Source organism: Camarhynchus parvulus, unplaced genomic scaffold (assembly GCF_901933205.1).
Source record: "Camarhynchus parvulus unplaced genomic scaffold, STF_HiC, whole genome shotgun sequence".
NCBI lineage: Eukaryota > Metazoa > Chordata > Aves > Passeriformes > Thraupidae > Camarhynchus > Camarhynchus parvulus.
The window spans coordinates 929,633-948,650 of NW_022148237.1; the positions used below are offsets into that span (position 1 = coordinate 929,633).

At 61.0% G+C, this 19,018-nt stretch overlaps 1 protein-coding gene across 1 annotated transcript; it reads right to left on the reverse strand.

Annotated features, from left to right (window-relative positions):
• Positions 1–10: 10 nt before the first annotated feature.
• Positions 11–18,588, reverse strand: PHF8 (PHD finger protein 8). Its single transcript, XM_030969924.1, is given in 21 exon segments — positions 11–687; positions 980–1,352; positions 1,907–2,016; positions 2,315–2,410; positions 3,709–3,959; positions 4,519–4,631; positions 5,453–5,538; positions 6,089–6,168; positions 7,361–7,512; positions 7,854–7,943; positions 8,547–8,638; positions 9,727–9,833; positions 10,361–10,448; positions 11,153–11,315; positions 13,616–13,802; positions 15,147–15,206; positions 15,208–15,286; positions 16,088–16,248; positions 17,146–17,254; positions 17,644–17,729; positions 18,448–18,588. Coding segments are annotated over 21 exon segments (2,670 nt in total). The 5' UTR covers positions 18,546–18,588; the 3' UTR covers positions 11–598.
• Between the last annotated feature and the right edge of the window lie 430 nt (positions 18,589–19,018).

Consider the following 19,018-nt stretch of genomic DNA (forward strand, 5'->3'; position numbering starts at 1 on the left):
GCCTCCGGACACGCCTACAAAACAGGGGCAACCAATGGGAAGCGGCCCCGCCCCGTCAATCAACCTGAAGACACTTGGGGGGCGGGAAAAAAAAAAATCCCAGCGGGGACCAATCAAAGATGGCTCCGCCCCTCCCGCAGCTCTGGGGCGGGGCTTGTCCAATCGCCTGAGCTCCTGGAGGCGGGAAATGCAAAAGCCCCGCCCCCAGCCCATTCACAGCCAATGGGAAGGTGGGAAATGTGGTGGGCAGAGCCAGATGCAGCTCCACCCTTTTGTGGGCGTGGTCTGTATCTATGTGGGCGTGGATTATCGTCGCCACGCCCGTGTTTTACCCTACATTACCGATGGGCGTGGCTTGGGCTGTGATGGGGCGTGGTCTCATCGGAATCCACATTGCGGGCACGGCCTCAGAGAGGTCACGTGGGACCACACCTGGAGGGGCGGAGCCTAAATCGAGCCACGCCCTTCTAGCGATCACACCGTTGTTCTGATACATGCGGTTCCATCAGGCCCCGCCCCTTTCCGCAGCAGCCCCGCCCATAGTTCATTGTTCAGCCTGCGGTGGGCGGAGCCTGGCAGGGCGTGGCCGGCCCCGCCCTCAGAGCAGCAGTTTCCCGTTGCGGTGGATTTTGAGGATCCGGCCCAGGCGCTGCTTGGCTGTGGCCAAACCCTTCCGGGGGCGCTTCCCTGCGGGCGGGGTCGGGAATGGCACCGGGACGGGGGGGACACAGCAGCCTGAGACCCCCCAAAAACCACCCCAGTACTCCCAGTGCCCCCAAAACCACCCCAAACCCCCCAAAACCACCCCAGAACCCCCCCAAACCCCCCCCAGCTACCCCCAACCCCCCCTGAAAACCCCTCAGATATCCCCAACACCCCTCCAGCTACCCCCCAGACCCCCCCAAATCCCCTCAGACCCCCCCCAAACCCCCCCAAATCCCCTCAGACCCTCCCCAAACCCCCCCCCCGCAGGCCTCACCGTGGCTGGGGGGCGCCGTCCCGGGGGGGCCGCGGCGCTGGCTCAGGAACACGCCGGGGCCATGGGCGGGGGGCTCGGCCGGGCTGAGCCCCGGGGGTCCCGGCCCCCGGCCGCCGTGTACTCGTGGTCGGCCAGGCTGGTACGGCGGCTCCGGCGCCGCCTCCGGGGGGGGCTCGGCCTCCGCTTGGCCCCCCCCGAGCTCCGCCTCGGGCTCGGCCTCCCCCCCGGGCTCGGCCTCGGGCTCCTCGTCTTCCTCCTCTTCCTCCTCTTCCTCCTCCTCTTCTTCCTCCTCCTCCTCTTCCTCCTCCGGGGAGGGGGGCGAGGGGGGGCGGCGCTTGGCGGGGCCCTTCCTGCGCTGCAGCTTTCGGTGCTCCTGGGGGGTTTGGGCAGTTCATGGCGGGTCAGAGGCGGATTTATGGGGGGGGTTGGGGGGTTTGAGGGGTCAGGGGGGATTTCGGGGGGGGTTCATGGGGGTTTGGGGGATTTATGGGGGTCGGGGGGATTTATGGGGGGGTTTGGGGGGGTCAGGGGGGGTTTTGGGGGGTCATGGGGGGGTTTATGGGGGTTTGGGGGCTTTATGGGGCGTTTGGGGGGCTCAGAGGGGGATTTATAGGGGAGTTTGGGCAGGGGGGGGACTCAGGGGGGATTTATGGGAGGATTTGGGGTGTGCTGTGGGTCTAGAGAGGGGTTTGAGAGGATCTTACCCCCCTGGACCCCTCCCAGCGCTCCCAGTTCCCCACAGCGCTCCCAGTTCCCCCCAGCGCTCCCAGTTCCCCCCAGCGCTCCCAGTTCCCCCCAGTGCTCCCAGTTCCCCCCAGTGCTCCCAGTTCCCCCCAGCGCTCCCAGTTCCCCCCAGCGCTCCCAGTTCCCCCCAGTGCTCCCAGTTCCCCCCAGCGCTCCCAGTTCCCCCCAGCGCTCCCAGTTCACCTGCTGGGCCAGTTTGGCCGCGGCCGCCGCCAGCCCGGTCTCCACCGAGGCCACGCGCGTCCCCTCCCGCACCGGGCGGCTCTGCCGGGGCAGCGACGGCGTCACCCGGGCTGGGGACACCCCAAAAATCAGACACGGAACAGGGAACACCCCAAAATGAGAGATGGAACGGGGGGGACACCCCAAAATCAGACAGGGAATCAAAATCAGACACCAAAACAGGGGGACACCCCAAAATCAGACTTTAAACAAGGCAGGGGGGAACCCCAAATCAGCCCCAGCACCAGGAATCCTCAGGGACCCAAAATTCCATCCCAGGTCCCCTGAAATCCCCCCCAAAGAACCTCCCAAAATTCAGCCCAACCCACCCAGGGACCCCCCAAAACCCCCCCAAGGACCCCCCCAAACCTTTGGGGCTCCAGGGGGCGTCGTCCGTCACCTTCTTCTTTTTGGGGAGCGATTTTAGGGCGGGGTCGTCCTCATCTGACTCCAGGGAGGGATAAACTGAGGCAGGGGGAGGAAAAATGGGGTTCAGAGAGGTCTTGGGGTGATCTGGGGTCATTTTTGAGGTATTTTTGGGATGTTTTTGGGATATTTTTGGGATATTTTTTGGGGTATTTTTGAGGTGGTTTTTCAGGTACTTTTGGGGTATTTTTGGGGTGTTTTTTGGGGTGTTTTTGGGGTGTTTTTTGGGGTGTGTTTTGGGGTGTGTTTTGGGGTATTTCTGGGACATTTTGGGATCCCACTCACTGTACTCAGCATTCTTGAAGCATGGTGGCTTTGGGATATTTTTGGGGGGTTTTTTGGGGTGTTTTGGGGGTTTTTTGGGGTATTTTTGGGGTCACACTCACTGTACTCAGCATCCTTGAAGCAGGGTGGTTCGGGGTATTTTTGGGGGGTTTTTTGGGGATTTTTTTGGGGTATTTCTGGGACATTTTGAGGTATTTTTGGGGTGTTTTTTGGGATATCTTTTGGGGTGTTTTGGGGGTATTTTTGGGGGTATTTTTGAGGTATTTTGGGGGTGTTTTTTGGATATTTTTGGGGTATTTTTGGGGTATTTTTGGGGTCACACTCACTGTACTCAGCATCCTTGAAACAGGGTGGTTCTGGGGTATTTTTCGGGGGTATTTTTGGGGTGTTTTTTGGGGTATTTTGGGGGTATTTTTGGGGTGGTTTTTGAGGTATTTTTGGGGTATTTTTGGCGTGGTTTTGGGATATTTTTTGGGGTATATTCAGGATATTTTTGGGGTTGCACTCACTGTACTCACCATCCTTGAAGCAGGGTGGTTTTGGGGTATTTTTGGGGTGTTTTTGGCATATTTTTTGAGGTATTTTTGGGGTATTTTTGGGGTGGTTTTGGGATATTTTTTGGGGTGTTTTTTGGGTGTTTTTGGGATATTTTTTGGGGTATATTTAGGATGTTTTTGGGGTCGCACTCACTGTACTCAGCATCCTTGAAGCAGGGTGGTTTTGGGGTATTTTTGGGGTATTTTTGGGATATTTTTTGGGGTATTTTTGGGGTACATTCAGGATGTTTTTGGGGTCGCACTCACTGTACTCAGCATCCTTGAAGCAGGGTGGTTTTGGGGTATTTTTGGGGTATTTTTGGGATATTTTTTGGGGTATTTTTGGGGTACATTCAGGATGTTTTTGGGGTCGCACTCACTGTACTCAGCATCCTTGAAGCAGGGTGGTTTTGGGGTATTTTTGGGATGTTTTTGGGGTCGCACTCACTGTACTCAGCATCCTTGAAGCAGGGTGGTTTTGGGGTATTTTTGGGATGTTTTTGGGGTCGCACTCACTGTACTCAGCATCCTTGAAGCAGGCCCCCAGGCTGTCCTGCTCGTCCAGGCTCCCCTCGGCCTCGCGGTCGGTGCTCCGGGGGGCGGGGGGGGCTCTGCGGGCGCCCCCAGACCCCCCGGGACCCCCCCTCTCACTGCCCCCACCCCCTCCCCACCAGTTGGGGGGTCCCAGGGGGGTCCCCGCGGGCAGGTTGGCCATGCAGAGCATGCCCTGGATGGCTTCACGCGTGCTGGGGGAGGCGGGGGCCTCGCTGTGGGGGGAGAAAAACAAAAAAAAGGGGAAAAATTGGGGTTTGGGAAAGGTCCCGGCACATTTGGGATCCTCACGTTGAGGAGAGGCAGCCCCAAAAGGAGATGGAGAGGGGCAAAGGCACAGAAATGACCCCAAAACTCCCCAGGGACCCCAAATAAGCCCTAAAACCAAACCTGTGACACCAAATAACCCCAAATAACCCCAAATAACCCCAAAACCCAACCCAGGGACCCCAAATAACCCCAAATAACCCCAAATAACCCCCAAACCCAACCCAGGACCCCAAATAAGCCCTAAAACCAAACCTGTGACACCAAATAACCCCAAATAACCCCAAATAACCCCAAATCCCAACCCAGGACCCCAAATAACCCCTAAAAGCAAACCTGTGACCCCAAATAACCCCAAATAACCCCAAATCCCAACCCAGGACCCCAAATAACCCCTGGGGACCCCCAAATCCCAGCCCCAACCCCAGAGCTGCCCCCCAAAATCCCGCAGGGATCCCTCCCAGACCCCTCAGCCCCAGCCCAGCCCCCCCTCGGGCCCCCCCAAACCTGAGCTGGGGGTACTCGGAGCCCCCCACTTGCCGGCTGGCCTTGAGCAGGTCCAGGATCCCAGCGCTGCCCCCCGCGCCCCCCTCCTCCTCCTCGTCCGTGGTGTAATCCTCCTGGGGGGGGACGGGGTCAGAAACGGCACAAAAACACCCAAAAATACCCCAAATACCCAAAAATACCCAAAAATACCACAAAAACACCCAAAAATACCCTAAATACCCAAAAATACCCCAAAAATACCCCAAAATACCCAAAAATACCACAAAAATACCCCCAAAATACCCCCAAATAACAAAAAATACCCCAAAAATACCCCAAAAACCACCCCAGTCTGTGGTGTAATCCTCCTGGAGGGTATGGGGTCAGAAACATCACAAAAACACCCAAAAATACCCCAAAAAGACCCAAAAATACCCCCAAAATACCCCAAAAACCACTCCAGTCTGTGGTGCAGTCCTCCTGAGGGGCAGGGGGTCAGAAACACCCCAAAACCACCCAAAAATACCCCAAAAATACCCCAAAAACCATCCCAGTCCATGGTGTAATCCTCCTGCTGATCAGGGGGTCAGAAATACCCCAAAAATACCCCAAAACACTCCAAAAATACCCCAAAAATACCCCAAAAACCACCCCAGTCCGTGGTGTAATCCTCCTGGGGGGTATGGGGTCAGAAATGTCACAAAAATACCCAAAAATACCCCAAAAATACCCCAAAATACCCCAAAAACCACCCCAGCCTGTGGTGCAGTCCTCCTGAGGGGCAGGGGGTCAGAATTATCCCCCAATCCCCATTTTTGGGGTGTCCCCATAAAACCCCCCATAAGAAACCCCCCCCCCAGGACACCCCCTGTTCCCCTAAACCCCCCAACCCCCCCAGAGCCCCCCAGACCCCCCAGGACACCCCCAGACCCCCCCAGGACACCCCCAGACCCACCTCGATGTCGAAGTCGACCTCCCCTGGTTCCCGCACCCGGTTGGGGTCAGAGCAGGGCTTGGCCCGGGGCAGCTTGCGGGGGAGCCCTGGGGACACCCCAAAAACGGGATTGGGGACACCCCAAAAACGGGATTGGGGACACCTCAAAATGGGATTGGGAACATCCCAGAAATGGGATTGGGGACACCCGAAAATGGGATTGGGGACACCCCAAAAACGGGATTGGGGACACCCCAAAATGGGATGTTTTGGGGATGTTTTCGGGGATGTTTTCGGGGTGTTTTTGGGGATGTTTTGGGATGGTTTTGGGGATGTTTTGAGGTGTTTTTGGGGATGTTTTTGGGGATGGTTTTGGGGATGTTTTGGGATGGTTTTGGGGATGGTTTCGGGGATGTTTTCGGGGTGTTTTTGGGGATGTTTTGGGATGGTTTTGGGGGTGTTTCGGGGTGTTTTGGGGATGTTTTGGGGATGTTTTTGGGGATGTTTCTGGGGATATTTTGGGGATGTTTTCGGGGATGGTTTTTGGGATGTTTTCAGGGATGTTTTCGGGGTGTTTTTGGGGATGTTTTGGGATGGTTTTGGGGGTGTTTCGGGGTGTTTTTGGGGATATTTCGGGGGTGTTTTCGGGGTACCCACGGGGCAGGCGGCGCGGGCCCCGCCGCGGGGGGGTCTCGTCGATCTGCAGCTCCTCCTCCGAGTCCAGGTCCAGGGGGGAGCTGGGGGGGGAGCAGGGGGGGGATGGGGGCGGCCGGGACCCCCAGAGCCCCCCAGGGCGGCTGCGGCGGGGCCTGAGGGGGAGGGGCGTCAGGGGAACCCCCCCCGAACCCCAAAATCCATCCCTGATCCCCCCAAATCCATCCTGGAGCCCCTGACCCCAAAATCCATCCCTGATCCCCCCAAAATCCATCCTGGAGCCCCTGAATCCCAAAATTCATCCCTGATCCCCCCAAAATCCATCCTGTGCCCCCTGAACCCCAAAATCCATCCCTGATCCCCTCCAAAATCCATCCTGGAGCCCCTGACCCCAAAATCCATCCCTGATCCCCCCAAATCCATCCTGGAGCCCCTGACCCCAAAATCCATCCCTGATCCCCCCAAATCCATCCTGGAGTCCCTGACCCCAAAATCCATCCCTGATCCCCCCAAATCCATCCTGGAGTCCCTGACCCCAAAATCCATCCCTGATCCCCCCAAATCCATTCTGGAGTCCCTGAATCCCAAAATCCATCCCTGATCCCCCCAAAATCCATCCTGGACCCCCACAAACCCCTCTGGAACCCCTCCCTGACCTCCCAATTCCCCCCAAAACCACCCAAGAACCCCCCCAGGCCTCCCCAGAATCCTTTGGGTCCCCCCCAAGTCTGTCCCAGCCCACCTGGGACCCCCCCCAAACCCCCCAGTTCCTCACCGAGCCCCCGTTGGCCAGCAGGATCTGGGGGTCCCCCTCGGATTCGGGGTCCGTCTCCTCCGGGCTGGAGCTAGGGGGGTCGATCTGGGGGGGAGGGGGGGGGACACCCCGAGATTTGGGGGGAGGAGACCCCAAATCCAGCCCCTAAATCCCCCCCTTCCCCCAAACCCAGCCCTCCCCCGAATCTGTCCCTCCCCCAGTGCCCCCCAGTCCCCCCCAGTCCCTCCCAGTGCCCCCCAGTGCCCCCCAGTGCCCCCCAGTGCCCCCCAGTCCCTCCCAGTGCCCCCCAGTGCCCCCCAGAGCCCCCCAATCCCTCCCAGTGCCCCCCAGTGCCCCCCAGTGCCCCCCAATCCCTCCCAGTGCCCCCAGTCCCTCCCAGTGCCCCCCAGTGCCCCCCAATCCCTCCCAGTGCCCCCCAGTCCCTCCCAGTGCCCCCCAGTCCCTCCCAGTCCCTCCCAGTGCCCCCCAGTCCCTCCCAGTGCCCCCCAGTCCCCTCTCACCTCCTCATCCTCCTCGGGGGCTGGGGGTTCGGGTCCCCCTCGTCGTGGCGGAGTTGGGGGGGCTTGCGGGGCCCCCCCTTTTTGGGGCCTGGGACCCCCCAGGGGGGCCCGAAGGGGGTCCCCGACATCCCCGTGCTCTGCTGGAACAGCTCCTGGGGGAAGGGGATACACAGCTCCCAGTATGGCCCAGTATGGCCCAGTCCCTCCCAGTAACCCCAAAACCTCCCCAAACCCCTCCCAGTAACCCCAAAACCTCCCCAGTCCCTCCCAGTAACCCCAAAACCTCCTCAGACCCCTCCCCAGTCCCTCCCCAGTTTCCCCAGTTGCTCCCAGTCCCTCCCCAGTGCACTTCAAATCCATCCCAGTGCCCCCCCAGTTGTTCCCAGTGCCCTCCCAGTCCGTCCCAGTACCCTCCCAGTCGGTCCCAGTCCATCCCAGTTGTTCCCAGTGCCCTCCCAGTCCGTCCCAGTCCGTCCCAGTGCTCCCAGTTCACCTCTGCCAGCCGGATCTCCCTGCCCAGTTCCTTGATCAGCTGCCCTGGCCGGACGGTCTCGGGGATCTCCTGCTCGTGCTCTGCCAAGACCTGGGGTGGAAAGGGTTAAAATGGGGGGGACCCCAAACCTGGGGAGCCCCAAAACTTCCCCCCCAAAACCTCCCATTCCTGGGACCCCTCCAGAGCGCCCCAAAATCCCTTGGAACAGCCCCAAAATTGCTTTGAGCCCCCTCCAAAACCGCTCGGCACCATCCCAAAATCCCTTTGGATGCCCCAAAACCTCTTGAGACCCCCCACAAAATCCCTCAGGACCCTCCCAAAATCCATCTGGATCCCCCCAAAATCCCTCAGGACCCCCCAAAACCTCTTGAGACCCCCCCCAAAATCCCTCAGGACCCACCCAAATCCCCCCGGAGCCCCTCAAAACTCTTGGGACCCCTCCCAAAATCCCCATGCAGCCCCCCAAATCCCTCTGGAACCCCCCAAACCCCTCAGGATCCCCCAAAAACCCCTCAGGACGCCCCCAGAACCCCTCAGGACGCCCCCAAACCCCTCAGGACACCCCCAAACCCCTCAGGACGCCCCCAGAATCCCTCAGGACGCCCCCAAAACCGCTTGAGACCCCTCCAAAACCCCTCAGGACGCCCCCAAACCCCTCAGGACGCCCCCAAATCCCTCAGGACCCCCCCAAACCTCTCGGCGGGTCCAGGCTCGGAAGGCCCCGGTCAGGGCTCGGGCTCCCAGCACCAAATACGCCGCGGGGTGCCGGCGGTTCTCCCGCAGTCCTGCACCCCAAAAACCCCAAAATCCCCAGGTTGGGATGGGAACGACCAAATCAGCGTGGGGACCACAGGGACCCCCCAAAAAATGGGATAGGAACCATCAAACCAGCGTGAGAACCACAGGGACCCCCCAAAAATTGGGATAGGAATCATCAAATCAGCGTGGGGACCACAGGGACCCCCCAAAAAATGGGATAGGAACCATCAAACCAGCGTGGGGACCACAGGGACCCCCCAAAAAATGGGATAGGAATCATCAAACCAGCGTGGGGACCACAGGGACACCCCAAAATCAGGATGTGAAACTCAGGGACAGCCCAGAAATTGGGGATGGGACCCCCCCAGACCCTTCTCGAGGTGATCCCCACCCCCCCAGATGGGTTTAGAGCCCCCCCAGACAGATTTAAACCCCCCAGAAAGGGTTTCGAGCCCCCCAGATAGGTTTGCAGCCCCCCAAGCCCCCCCAGTTGGGTTTTAAAGCCCCCCATTTGGGTTTAAAAGCCCCCTAAGCTGGGTTTAAACGCCCCAGGATGGGTTTAGAGCCCACCCAAATGAGTTTAAACCCCCCCCCAAACAGGTTTAAACACCCCCACAGTGACTTCCCAGTCCCCCCAGTTGAATTTAGAGCCCCCAGATGGGTCTTAAGCCCCCCCAGATGGCTTCAAACACCCCCTAGAAAGGTTTTAACCCCCCCAGGTGTGTTCCAAATCCCCCTAGGTGAGTTTTAACCCCCCCAAGGTGTGCTTCCAGTCCCCTCAGACAGGTTTTAAGCCCCCCCAGGTGGGTTTAAAGCCCCCTCAGGTGTGTTCCCAGCCCTCCCAGGTGGGCTTAAAGCCCCCCAGGTGAGTTTTAACCCCCAAGGTGTGCTCCCAGCCCCCCCAGGTGCGTTCCCAGCCCCCCCTAGATGGGTTTTAACCCCCCCAGGTGTGTTCCCAGCCCCCCCTAGATAGGTTTTAACCCCCCCAGGTGGGTTTTAACCCCCCCAGGTGCGTTCCCAGCCCCCCCGGGTGCGTTCCCAGCCCCCCCAGGTGCGTTCCCAGCCCCCCCCAGGCGAGTTCCCAGCCCCCCCAGCCCCCAGGAGGGGCACCCACCTCGGAAGGTGTCCAGCAGGTGCCTCCCCACGTACCAGCAGACGGTCTCAAAATTGGGGAACTTGGCCAGGTCGGGGGTGTTGAGGCGACGCTGCAGCTCGTACGCCCTGGGGGGGGTCAGGGGGGGCTTTTGGGGGGGGCCATGGGCACCCCAAAGCACCCAACAGCACCTGCTGGGCTGAGGGCCCCCAAATTCTCTTTGCACCCCAAAACTCTCACCCAAACCCCCCAAACCCCCTCCCCAAACCTTCCAATCTATCCCTCATCCTCCTCAATTTTCCCCAAGCCCCCTCAAACTCTCCCCAAAACCCCCCCAAACTTCCCCAAATCCCCTCAAAACCCCAAAAACACCCCCAGAACCCTTTCCAAAATCCCTACAACCCCTCCCTGCCCCCCCAAACCTTTTAAGAACCCCAAAACCTTCACCCAGCCCCCCAAACCTTTTAAAAACCCCCAAAACTTTCACCCAGCCCCCCAAACCTTTTAAAAACCCCCAAAACTTTCACCCAGCCCCCCAAACCTTTTAAAAACCCCAAAACCTTCACCCAGCCCCCCAAACTCTCCCCAAAAACGCCCCCAAAGCCCATTCCAAAGCCCCCCAAAGCCCCAAAGCCCCCCAAAGCCCCCCACCCACCGGAGCTGCATGCCGATGTTGAGGCTGTGCAGGAAGTGCCCCCCGAAGGCCAGCGAGTCCACGGGGGTCAGCACGGCGTGGATCCAGCCTGGGGACACACACGGGCAACTGGGGCAACTGGGGCAACTGGGATGGGCAGCTGGGGAACTGGGAGAACTGGGAGCACTGGGATGGGCAGCTGGGGGAACTGGGAGAACTGGGATGGGGAACTGGGGGAATTGGGGGAACTGGGAGCATTGGAATGGGGAACTGGGGCAACTGGGAGCACTGGGATGGGCAGCTGGGTGAACTGGGAGCACTGGGACGGGGAACTGGGGGAACTGGGACGGGTATTGGGGAACTGGGAGAACTGGGAGCACTGGGACGGGGAACTGGGAGCCTCTGTCTGACCCCCACCAGGAGATGCTGGGGGGTCCTCAAGGTCACCAAACCCTCACCTGGTGACACTGGGGCTGCGTTTGGGGTCTGGCACAGGTGGCACAGGTGACACTGGGGCTGCGTTTGGGGTCTGACCCTGGCACAGGTGGCACAGGTGACACTGGGGCTGTGTTTGGGGTCTGTCCCTGGCACAGGTGACACTGGGGGTGTGTTTGGGGTCTGTCCCTGGCACAGGTGACACAGGTGACACTGTGGGTGCGTTTGGGGTCTGTCCCTGGCACAGGTGACACTGGGGGTGTGTTTGGGGGGATCTGTCCCTGGCACAGGTGATACAGGTGACACTGGGGCTGCGTTTGGCGCCCGGCACAGGCGGCACCGCGGTTGTACCCAGGTGTCCCCGAGCGCCCCCCTCACCTGTGGGGATGAAGAGGGTCTGGCCCTGGCGCAGGTGGCACCGGAAGCACCGATCCACCTGGTCCCCGAAGAAGAGCTCGGGCTGGTTCCGGGAGCTGCTCCAGGCCTCGAACAGCGCCAGGTTGGCGGCCGAGGGACGCGCCAGGTAAAAGATCTGCTCGCCCTGGGGGGCACACGTGAGGGGCGCACGTGGGACAGGTGAGAGCGCCAGCTTTGGTTCCCCCAAATGCCCCCAAAAATCCCCCAAATGCCCCTAGACCCCTAGGGGACCCCTCTTTATACCCCAAGCTTGAGGTACCAGGCTGAGGTGCCTCCACAGCTGATGTGGAAATCGCTGCAGCTCAACACCCCCAGCCCCAATTCCCCTACAACTGCCCCCAAATCCACTACAACTGCCCCCAAATCCACTACAACTGCCCCCAATTCCCCTACAACTGCCCCCAAATCCACTACAACTGCCCCCAAATCCCCTACAACTGCCCCCAAATCCCCTAAAACTGCCCCCCAATTCCAAACTAACACTGCCCCCAATTCCCCTACAACTGCCCCCAAATCCACTACAACTGCCCCCAAATCCCTACAACTGCCCCCAAATCCCCTACAACTGCCCCCAAATCCCCTACAACTGCCCCCAAATCCCCCTACAACTGCCCCCCAAATCCCCTACAACTGCCCCCCAAATCCACTACAACTGCCCCCAAATCCCCCAACTGCCCCCAAATCCCTAAAACTGCCCCCAATCCTACAACTGCCCCCAAATCCACTACAACTGCCCCCAAATCCCCTACAACTGCCCCCCAAATCCCCTACAACTGCCCCCAATTCCCTACAACTGCCCCCCAAATCCCCTACAACTGCCCCCCAAATCCCCTACAACTGCCCCCAAATCCCCTACAACTGCCCCCAAATCCCCTACAACTGCCCCCAAATCCACTACAACTGCCCCCAAATCCCCTACAACTGCCCCCAAATCCACTACAACTGCCCCCAAATCCCCTAAAACTGCCCCCAAATCCCCTAAAACTGCCCCCAATCCACTACAACTGCCCCCAAATCCACTACAACTGCCCCCAACCCCTACAACTGCCCCCAAATCCACTCAAACTGCCCCCAAATCCCCTACAACTGCCCCCCCAATCCCCTACAACTGCCCCCCAAATCCCCTAAAACTGCCCCCCCCCTACAACTGCCCCCAAATCCACTACAACTGCCCCCAAATCCCCTACAACTGCCCCCAAATCCACTACAACTGCCCCCCAAATCCCCCTACAACTGCCCCCCAAATCCCTAAAACTGCCCCCAATCCCCCTACAACTGCCCCCAAATCCCCTAAAACTGCCCCCCAAATCCCCTACAACTGCCCCCAAATCCCCTACAACTGCCCCCCAAATCCCCTACAACTGCCCCCAAATCCACTACAACTGCCCCCAAATCCCCTACAACTGCCCCCAAATCCCCTACAACTGCCCCCAAATCCCCTACAACTGCCCCAAATCCCCTACAACTGCCCCCAAATCCCCTAAAACTGCCCCACCCCCCTACAACTGCCCCCCAAATCCCCTACAACTGCCCCCAAATCCCCTACAACTGCCCCCAAATCCCCTAAAACTGCCCCCAATTCCCCTACAACTGCCCCCAAATCCACTACAACTGCCCCCAAATCCCCTACAACTGCCCCCAAATCCACTACAACTGCCCCCAATTCCCCTCAAACTGCCCCCAAATCCCCTACAACTGCCCCCAATTCCCCTCAAACTGCCCCCCACACCCCCAAACTGCCCCCACCCCCACCAACTGCCCCCAAATCCACTACAACTGCCCCCAAATCCACTACAACTGCCCCCAAATCCCCTCAAACTGCCCCCCAAATCCCCTACAACTGCCCCCAATTCCCCTCACAACTGCCCCCAAATCCCCTACAACTGCCCCCAAATCCACTACAACTGCCCCCAAATCCCCTACAACTGCCCCCAAATCCCCTAAAACTGCCCCAATTCCCCTACAACTGCCCCCAAATCCCCTACAACTGCCCCCAAATCCCCTACAACTGCCCCCAAATCCCCTACAACTGCCCCCAAATCCCCTAAACTGCCCCCCAAATCCCCTACAACTGCCCCCAAATCCCCTACAACTGCCCCCAAATCCCCTACAACTGCCCCCAAATCCCCTAAAACTGCCCCAATTCCCCTACAACTGCCCCCAAATCCCCTACAACTGCCCCCAAATCCCCTACAACTGCCCCCAAATCCCCTAAAACTGCCCCCAATCCCCTACAACTGCCCCCAAATCCACTACAACTGCCCCCCAAATCCACTACAACTGCCCCCAAATCCCTAAAACTGCCCCCCAAATCCCACTGCCCCAACAAACTGCCCCAAATCCCTACAACTGCCCCCAAATCCCCTACAACTGCCCCCAAATCCCCTACAACTGCCCCCAAATCCCCTACGACCCCCGCCGTACCCTGAGCACGTGGTACCAGGCCGAGGTGCCCCCGCAGTCGATGTGGAAGTCGCTGTAGCTGTCCTTGGCCCCCATCAGGCAGAATTTCTGCACGCTCGGCCGCTCACGCGCCGACTCCCCCGGCCACAGGTTCTCCACCCACGAGAGCTTCCGCACGATCCGCGGGGTCTGCACCAGGTTCGACAGCCTGGGGCACCCCAAAAACGGGGGGTCAGGGGCTGGGGAGCCCCCCATGGGGCACAAAGTACCCCAGCGGGGAGAGGATGCAGTGGGGGATGACGGGGAGGGGCAGAATGTGGGATTTTGGGGGCACTGGGGGGCAGAATGTGGGATTTTGGGGGCACTGGGGGCAGAATGTGGGATTTTGGGGGCACTGGGGGCAGAATGTGGGATTTTGGGGTCATTGGGGGCAGGATTTGGAATTTTGGGGTCATTGGGGGGCAGGATTTGGGATTTTGGGGGTCACTTGAGGGGGCAGGATTTGGGATTTTGGGGGTCACTGGGGGGCAGGATCTGGGATTTTGGGGGTTCCTGTGGTTGGAGGAGGTGGGAGGGGAAGGCACTGGGAGCACTGGGAAGAACCAGGCAGCACTGGATGGAACTGGGAGCTACTGGGAGCACTGGGAAGGGACTAGCAGGACTGGGAGCACTGGGAAGGACTGGGAGTTACTGGGAAGGACTGGGAAGGACTGGGAGGCACTGGGAAGGACTGGGAAGGACTGGGAGGCACTGGGAGCACTGGGAAGGACTGGGAAGGACTGGGAAGGACTGGGAAGGACTGGGAAGGACTGGGAAGGACTGGGAAGGACTGGGAAGGACTGGGAGGCACTGGGAGCACTGGGAAGGACTGGGAAGGACTGGGAAGGACTGGGAAGGACTGGGAAGGACTGGGAAGGACTGGGAGGCACTGGGAGCACTGGGAAGGACTGGGAAGGACTGGGAAGGACTGGGAAGGACTGGGAAGGACTGGGAGGCACTGGGAGGCACTGGGAGGCACTGGGAGGCACTGGGAGGCACTGGGAGGCACTGGGAAGGACTGGGAGTTACTGGGAGCACTGGGAAGGACTGGGAGGCACTGGGAAGGACTGGGAGGCACTGGGAGCACTGGGAAGGACTGGGAAGGACTGGGAAGGACTGGGAAGGACTGGGAAGGACTGGGAAGGACTGGGAAGGACTGGGAGGCACTGGGAGCACTGGGAAGGACTGGGAGGCACTGGGAGGCACTGGGAAGGACTGGGAGGCACTGGGAAGGACTGGGAAGGACTGGGAGTTACTGGGAGTTACTGGGAAGGACTGGGAGGCACTGGGAAGGACTGGGAGGGACTGGGAGGGACTGGGAGCACTGGGAGGCACTGGGAGGCACTGGGAAGGACTGGGAAGGACTGGGAAGGACTGGGAAGGACTGGGAAGGACTGGGAAGGACTGGGAAGGACTGGGAAGGACTGGGAAGGACTGGGAGGCACTGGGAAGGACTGGGAGGCACTGGGAAGGACTGGGAGTTACTGGGAGCACTGGGAGCACCGGGACCCACCGCGTGTCCGAGAACTCCAGGCCGGTGACGCTGAGCACGCTCTCGCGCCGCGGCCCCCAGGTACGCCACGAAGTCGCCGAGGCGCATGCGCAGCTCGGCCTGGCGGCCCACGTCCAGCACGGCCACCACCTTGTCAGCTCCTGCGGGCCCCAAAACGGCCTGAGCCCCCCGCTAACGGCCGGGGGCACCCCAAAACCCCCACAACTGCCTGAGCCCCCCGCTAACGGCCGGGGGCACCCCAAAAACCCCCCAAAACTGCCTGAGCCCCCCACAAACAGCCGGGGCACCCCAAAAACCCCACACAACTGCCTGAGCCCCCCGCTAACGGCCAGGGGCACCCCAAAAACCCCCCAAAACGGCCTGAGCCCCCACAGACGGCCGGGGGCACCCAAAAACCCACCCAAAACTGCCTCAGCATCCCAGAAACAGCCGGGGGCACCCCAAAAAACCCCCCAAAACCTCTCTGTGGGCCCCAAAACTGGCTGGGAGACCCCAAAAAAAACCCCTAAAACCTCTCTGTGGGCCCCCAAAACTGTCCGAGCACCCAAAAAACGTCTGAGGGGAGCCCAAACATCCCCCTTAAACCTCCCTGAGCACCCAAAAACCAGCTGGGGGGACCCCAAAAATCCCTCCCACACCTTCCTGTGCATCCCAAACCCTGAACAGGGACCCCCCAGGACCCCCCAAAACAGTGTAAGAAGCCAAAAAGGGGGGCTGAGGTTACAAGAGGGACCCTGCCCCTACTGTGCGGTCCTGGGGACCCCCTGACATCCCCAGACACCCCAAATCGTGAATGGGGACTTGCTGGACCCTCACCCGTGCCCACCAGGACCCCTCAAGAGAGTGCAAGGGGTGCAGTTAAAGGTAGGACCCTGCCCCTAAAATGGGGTCTTGGGGACCCCCAGACCCCCCCAGACCCCCCCAGACCCCCCCAGACTGACCGACGTGGTGCAGGACGTCGCGGGGGGTGAAGGACGAGGGGGGCAGGGTCATGCCCAGCCCCTCGTGCCGCGCCACCAGGATGGGCACGCTGAAGCTGTTCTCCTCCAGGTACTCCACGGTCAGCTGGGCCCCGCTGGGCCGCAGCAGCACCTCGTCCGCACTGGGGGGGCACAGAGGGGGTGAGACCCCCAGAGTGACCCCGGACCCCCAGAGTGACCCCAGACCCCCACAGTGACCCCGGACCCCCAGAGGGACCCCGGACCCCCAGAGTGACCCCGGACCCCCAGAGTGACCCCAGACCCCCACAGGGACCCCGGACCCCCACAGGGACCCCAGACCCCCAGAGTGACCCCGGACCCCCAGGAGCGACCCCGGACCCCCACAGGGACCCCAGACCCCCATAGGGACCCCAGACCCCCACAGGGACCCCGGACCCCCAGAGTGACCCCAGACCCCCAGAGTGACCCCCGGACCCCCAGGAGTGACCCCGGACCCCCACAGGGACCCCAGACCCCCCAACCCTAACAGGGATCCCCCAGTTCCTATAGGGACCCCCAGTTCCTGACGATTTGCTGGGCCACAGCAACACCTGGTCCACACTGGGGGGACAGCGCAGGGAGGGTGAGAACCCCGAGAGTGACCGACACCCCCAGGGAGTGACCAACAACCCCCAGGAGTGACCAACAGCCCCCAGGGAGTGACCAACAGTCCCTGGGAGTGACCAACAACCCCCAGGAGTGACCAACAGCCCCCAGGGAGTGACCAACAGTCCCTGGGAGTGACCAACAACACCCAGGGAGTGACCAACAGCCCCCAGGGAGTGACCAACAGTCCCTGGGAATGACCAACAACACCCAGGGAGTGACCAACATCACCCAGGAGTGACCAACATCACCCAGGAGTGACCAACACCTCCCAGGAGTGACCAACAACACCCAGAGAGTGACCAACAACACCCAGGAGTGACCAACAACACCCAGGACTGGCCCTCACTGAGAATGACCACCACTGGCAGTGACCACTCCGGGCACTGACCCACGCCTGTCCCTGCCCTCACCTGGGGAAGGTGCGGCCCCGCAGCTCCCGGATGAACTGGGCACTGCCCGTGCGGGCCGGACGGCCGGGGTCCTGCTCCGGGGCCTTGGCCGGGCCACGGCGCCGCTTCACTGCGGGACAGGGGGACACGGTGGGGACACACAGGGACAGGGGGACACGGGGACGGTGGGACAGGGGGACACGGGGGGACAGGGGGACACGGGGGACGGGGACACGGGGGACACACAGGGACAGGGGGACACGGGGGGACAGGGGGACACGGGGGGACAGGGGGGGACACGGGGGGACACACAGGGACAGGGGGACACGGGGGGACAGGGGGACACGGGGGGACAGGGGGGACACACAGGGACAGGGGGACACAGTGGGGACAAAGGGACACGGGGACACACAGGGAACCAAGGACAGACGGACACGGGGGTGTGGGGATCCACAGGGAGCCCAGAGCATCTCCCCCACCCCCATCCCAGTCCCTCCCAGTCCCCCCAGTCCCACTCACTGACGGAAGGCCCCCTGAGCACGGCGCACTGGGGGCAGTGGTACAGGTCGATCTCGGCCGCCGCCTCCTCCTCCACCCCCACACAGCTGTGGGGACACCCCAGTAACCCCCAGTGCCTCCCAGTAACCACCAGTGCCTCCCAGTAACCACCAGGCACCTCCCCAGTGCCTCCCCAGTAACCCCCGCCCCCCCCCAAACCCCCCAGGCACCTCCCCAGTAACCCCCAGTGCCTCCCCAGTAACCCCCAGTGCCTCCCCAGTAACCCCCAGGCACCTCCCCAGTAACCCCCAGTGCCTCCCAGTAACCACCAGTGCCTCCCAATAACCCCCAGGCACCTCCCCAGTAACCCCCAGTGCCTCCCAGTAACCACCAGTGCCTCCCAGTAACCCCCAGACACCTCCCCAGTAAGCCCCAGTGCCTCCCCAGTAAGCCCCAGTGCCTCCCAGTAACCACCAGGCACCTCCCCAGTAACCCCCATCGCACCCCAGAACTCTCTTTGTACCTCCCAGTCCCTCCCAGTGCCCTCCAGTACCACCCAGGCTTCTCCCAGCCCTTCCCAGTACCCCCTCGAGTCCCTTCCAGTACTCCTGGACTTCTCCCCAGTCCCCTCCAGCACCCTCCAGATGCTTCCCAGTACCTGCCAAACTTATCTCAGTCCCCTCCAGCACCCTCCAGTCCCTCCCAGATGCTTCCCACTACCCCCAGTGCTCCCCCAGCCCCATCCCAGTGCTCCCAGTGCTCCCCCAGCCCCATCCCAGTGCTCCCAGTGCTCCCCCAGCCCCGTCCCAGCGCTCCCAGTCCCACCTGCCATGGAACCAGTCCTGGCAGCCATCGCACTCGATCATGAAGCGGGTCACATCGTAGGGCAGGCGGCACAGGCAGTACACGGGCACCGAGGCCATGGCCGGGCCCCCGGGGCGACCCCCGACCCTACGGACCCCCGCGACCCCCCCCGGCCCGGGACATCCGCGCGCGCTGCCCGCCGGACCCCCGAAAATCCCCTCAAAAAAAAAAAACGACCCAAAGAACACCCTCAAAAACACCCCAAAAGCAGCCTCACAAAAAAAAAAACCAAAACAGCCTCAAAATCTCCTCAGAACAGCTTCAGCAAAACCCCAAAAAAAGCCTCAAAAAACACCCCAAAAACACCCCCCAAACAACTCCCTCCAAATAAACCCCGAAACCAACCCCTCGGCTGCTCCCCTATAAACACCCCCAAAGCCCCCCAAAAACGCGGCCTGCGGAGCCCTGAGGGGAATTGGGGGGCACGACCCCCCAAAAAACCCTGTACGGGCCGGGGGCACCCCAAAAGGGCCTGCGGAGACTTGGGATCCCCCTCAGCTATTGATGAGGGCCTAAGACTTCCCCAAAAGGG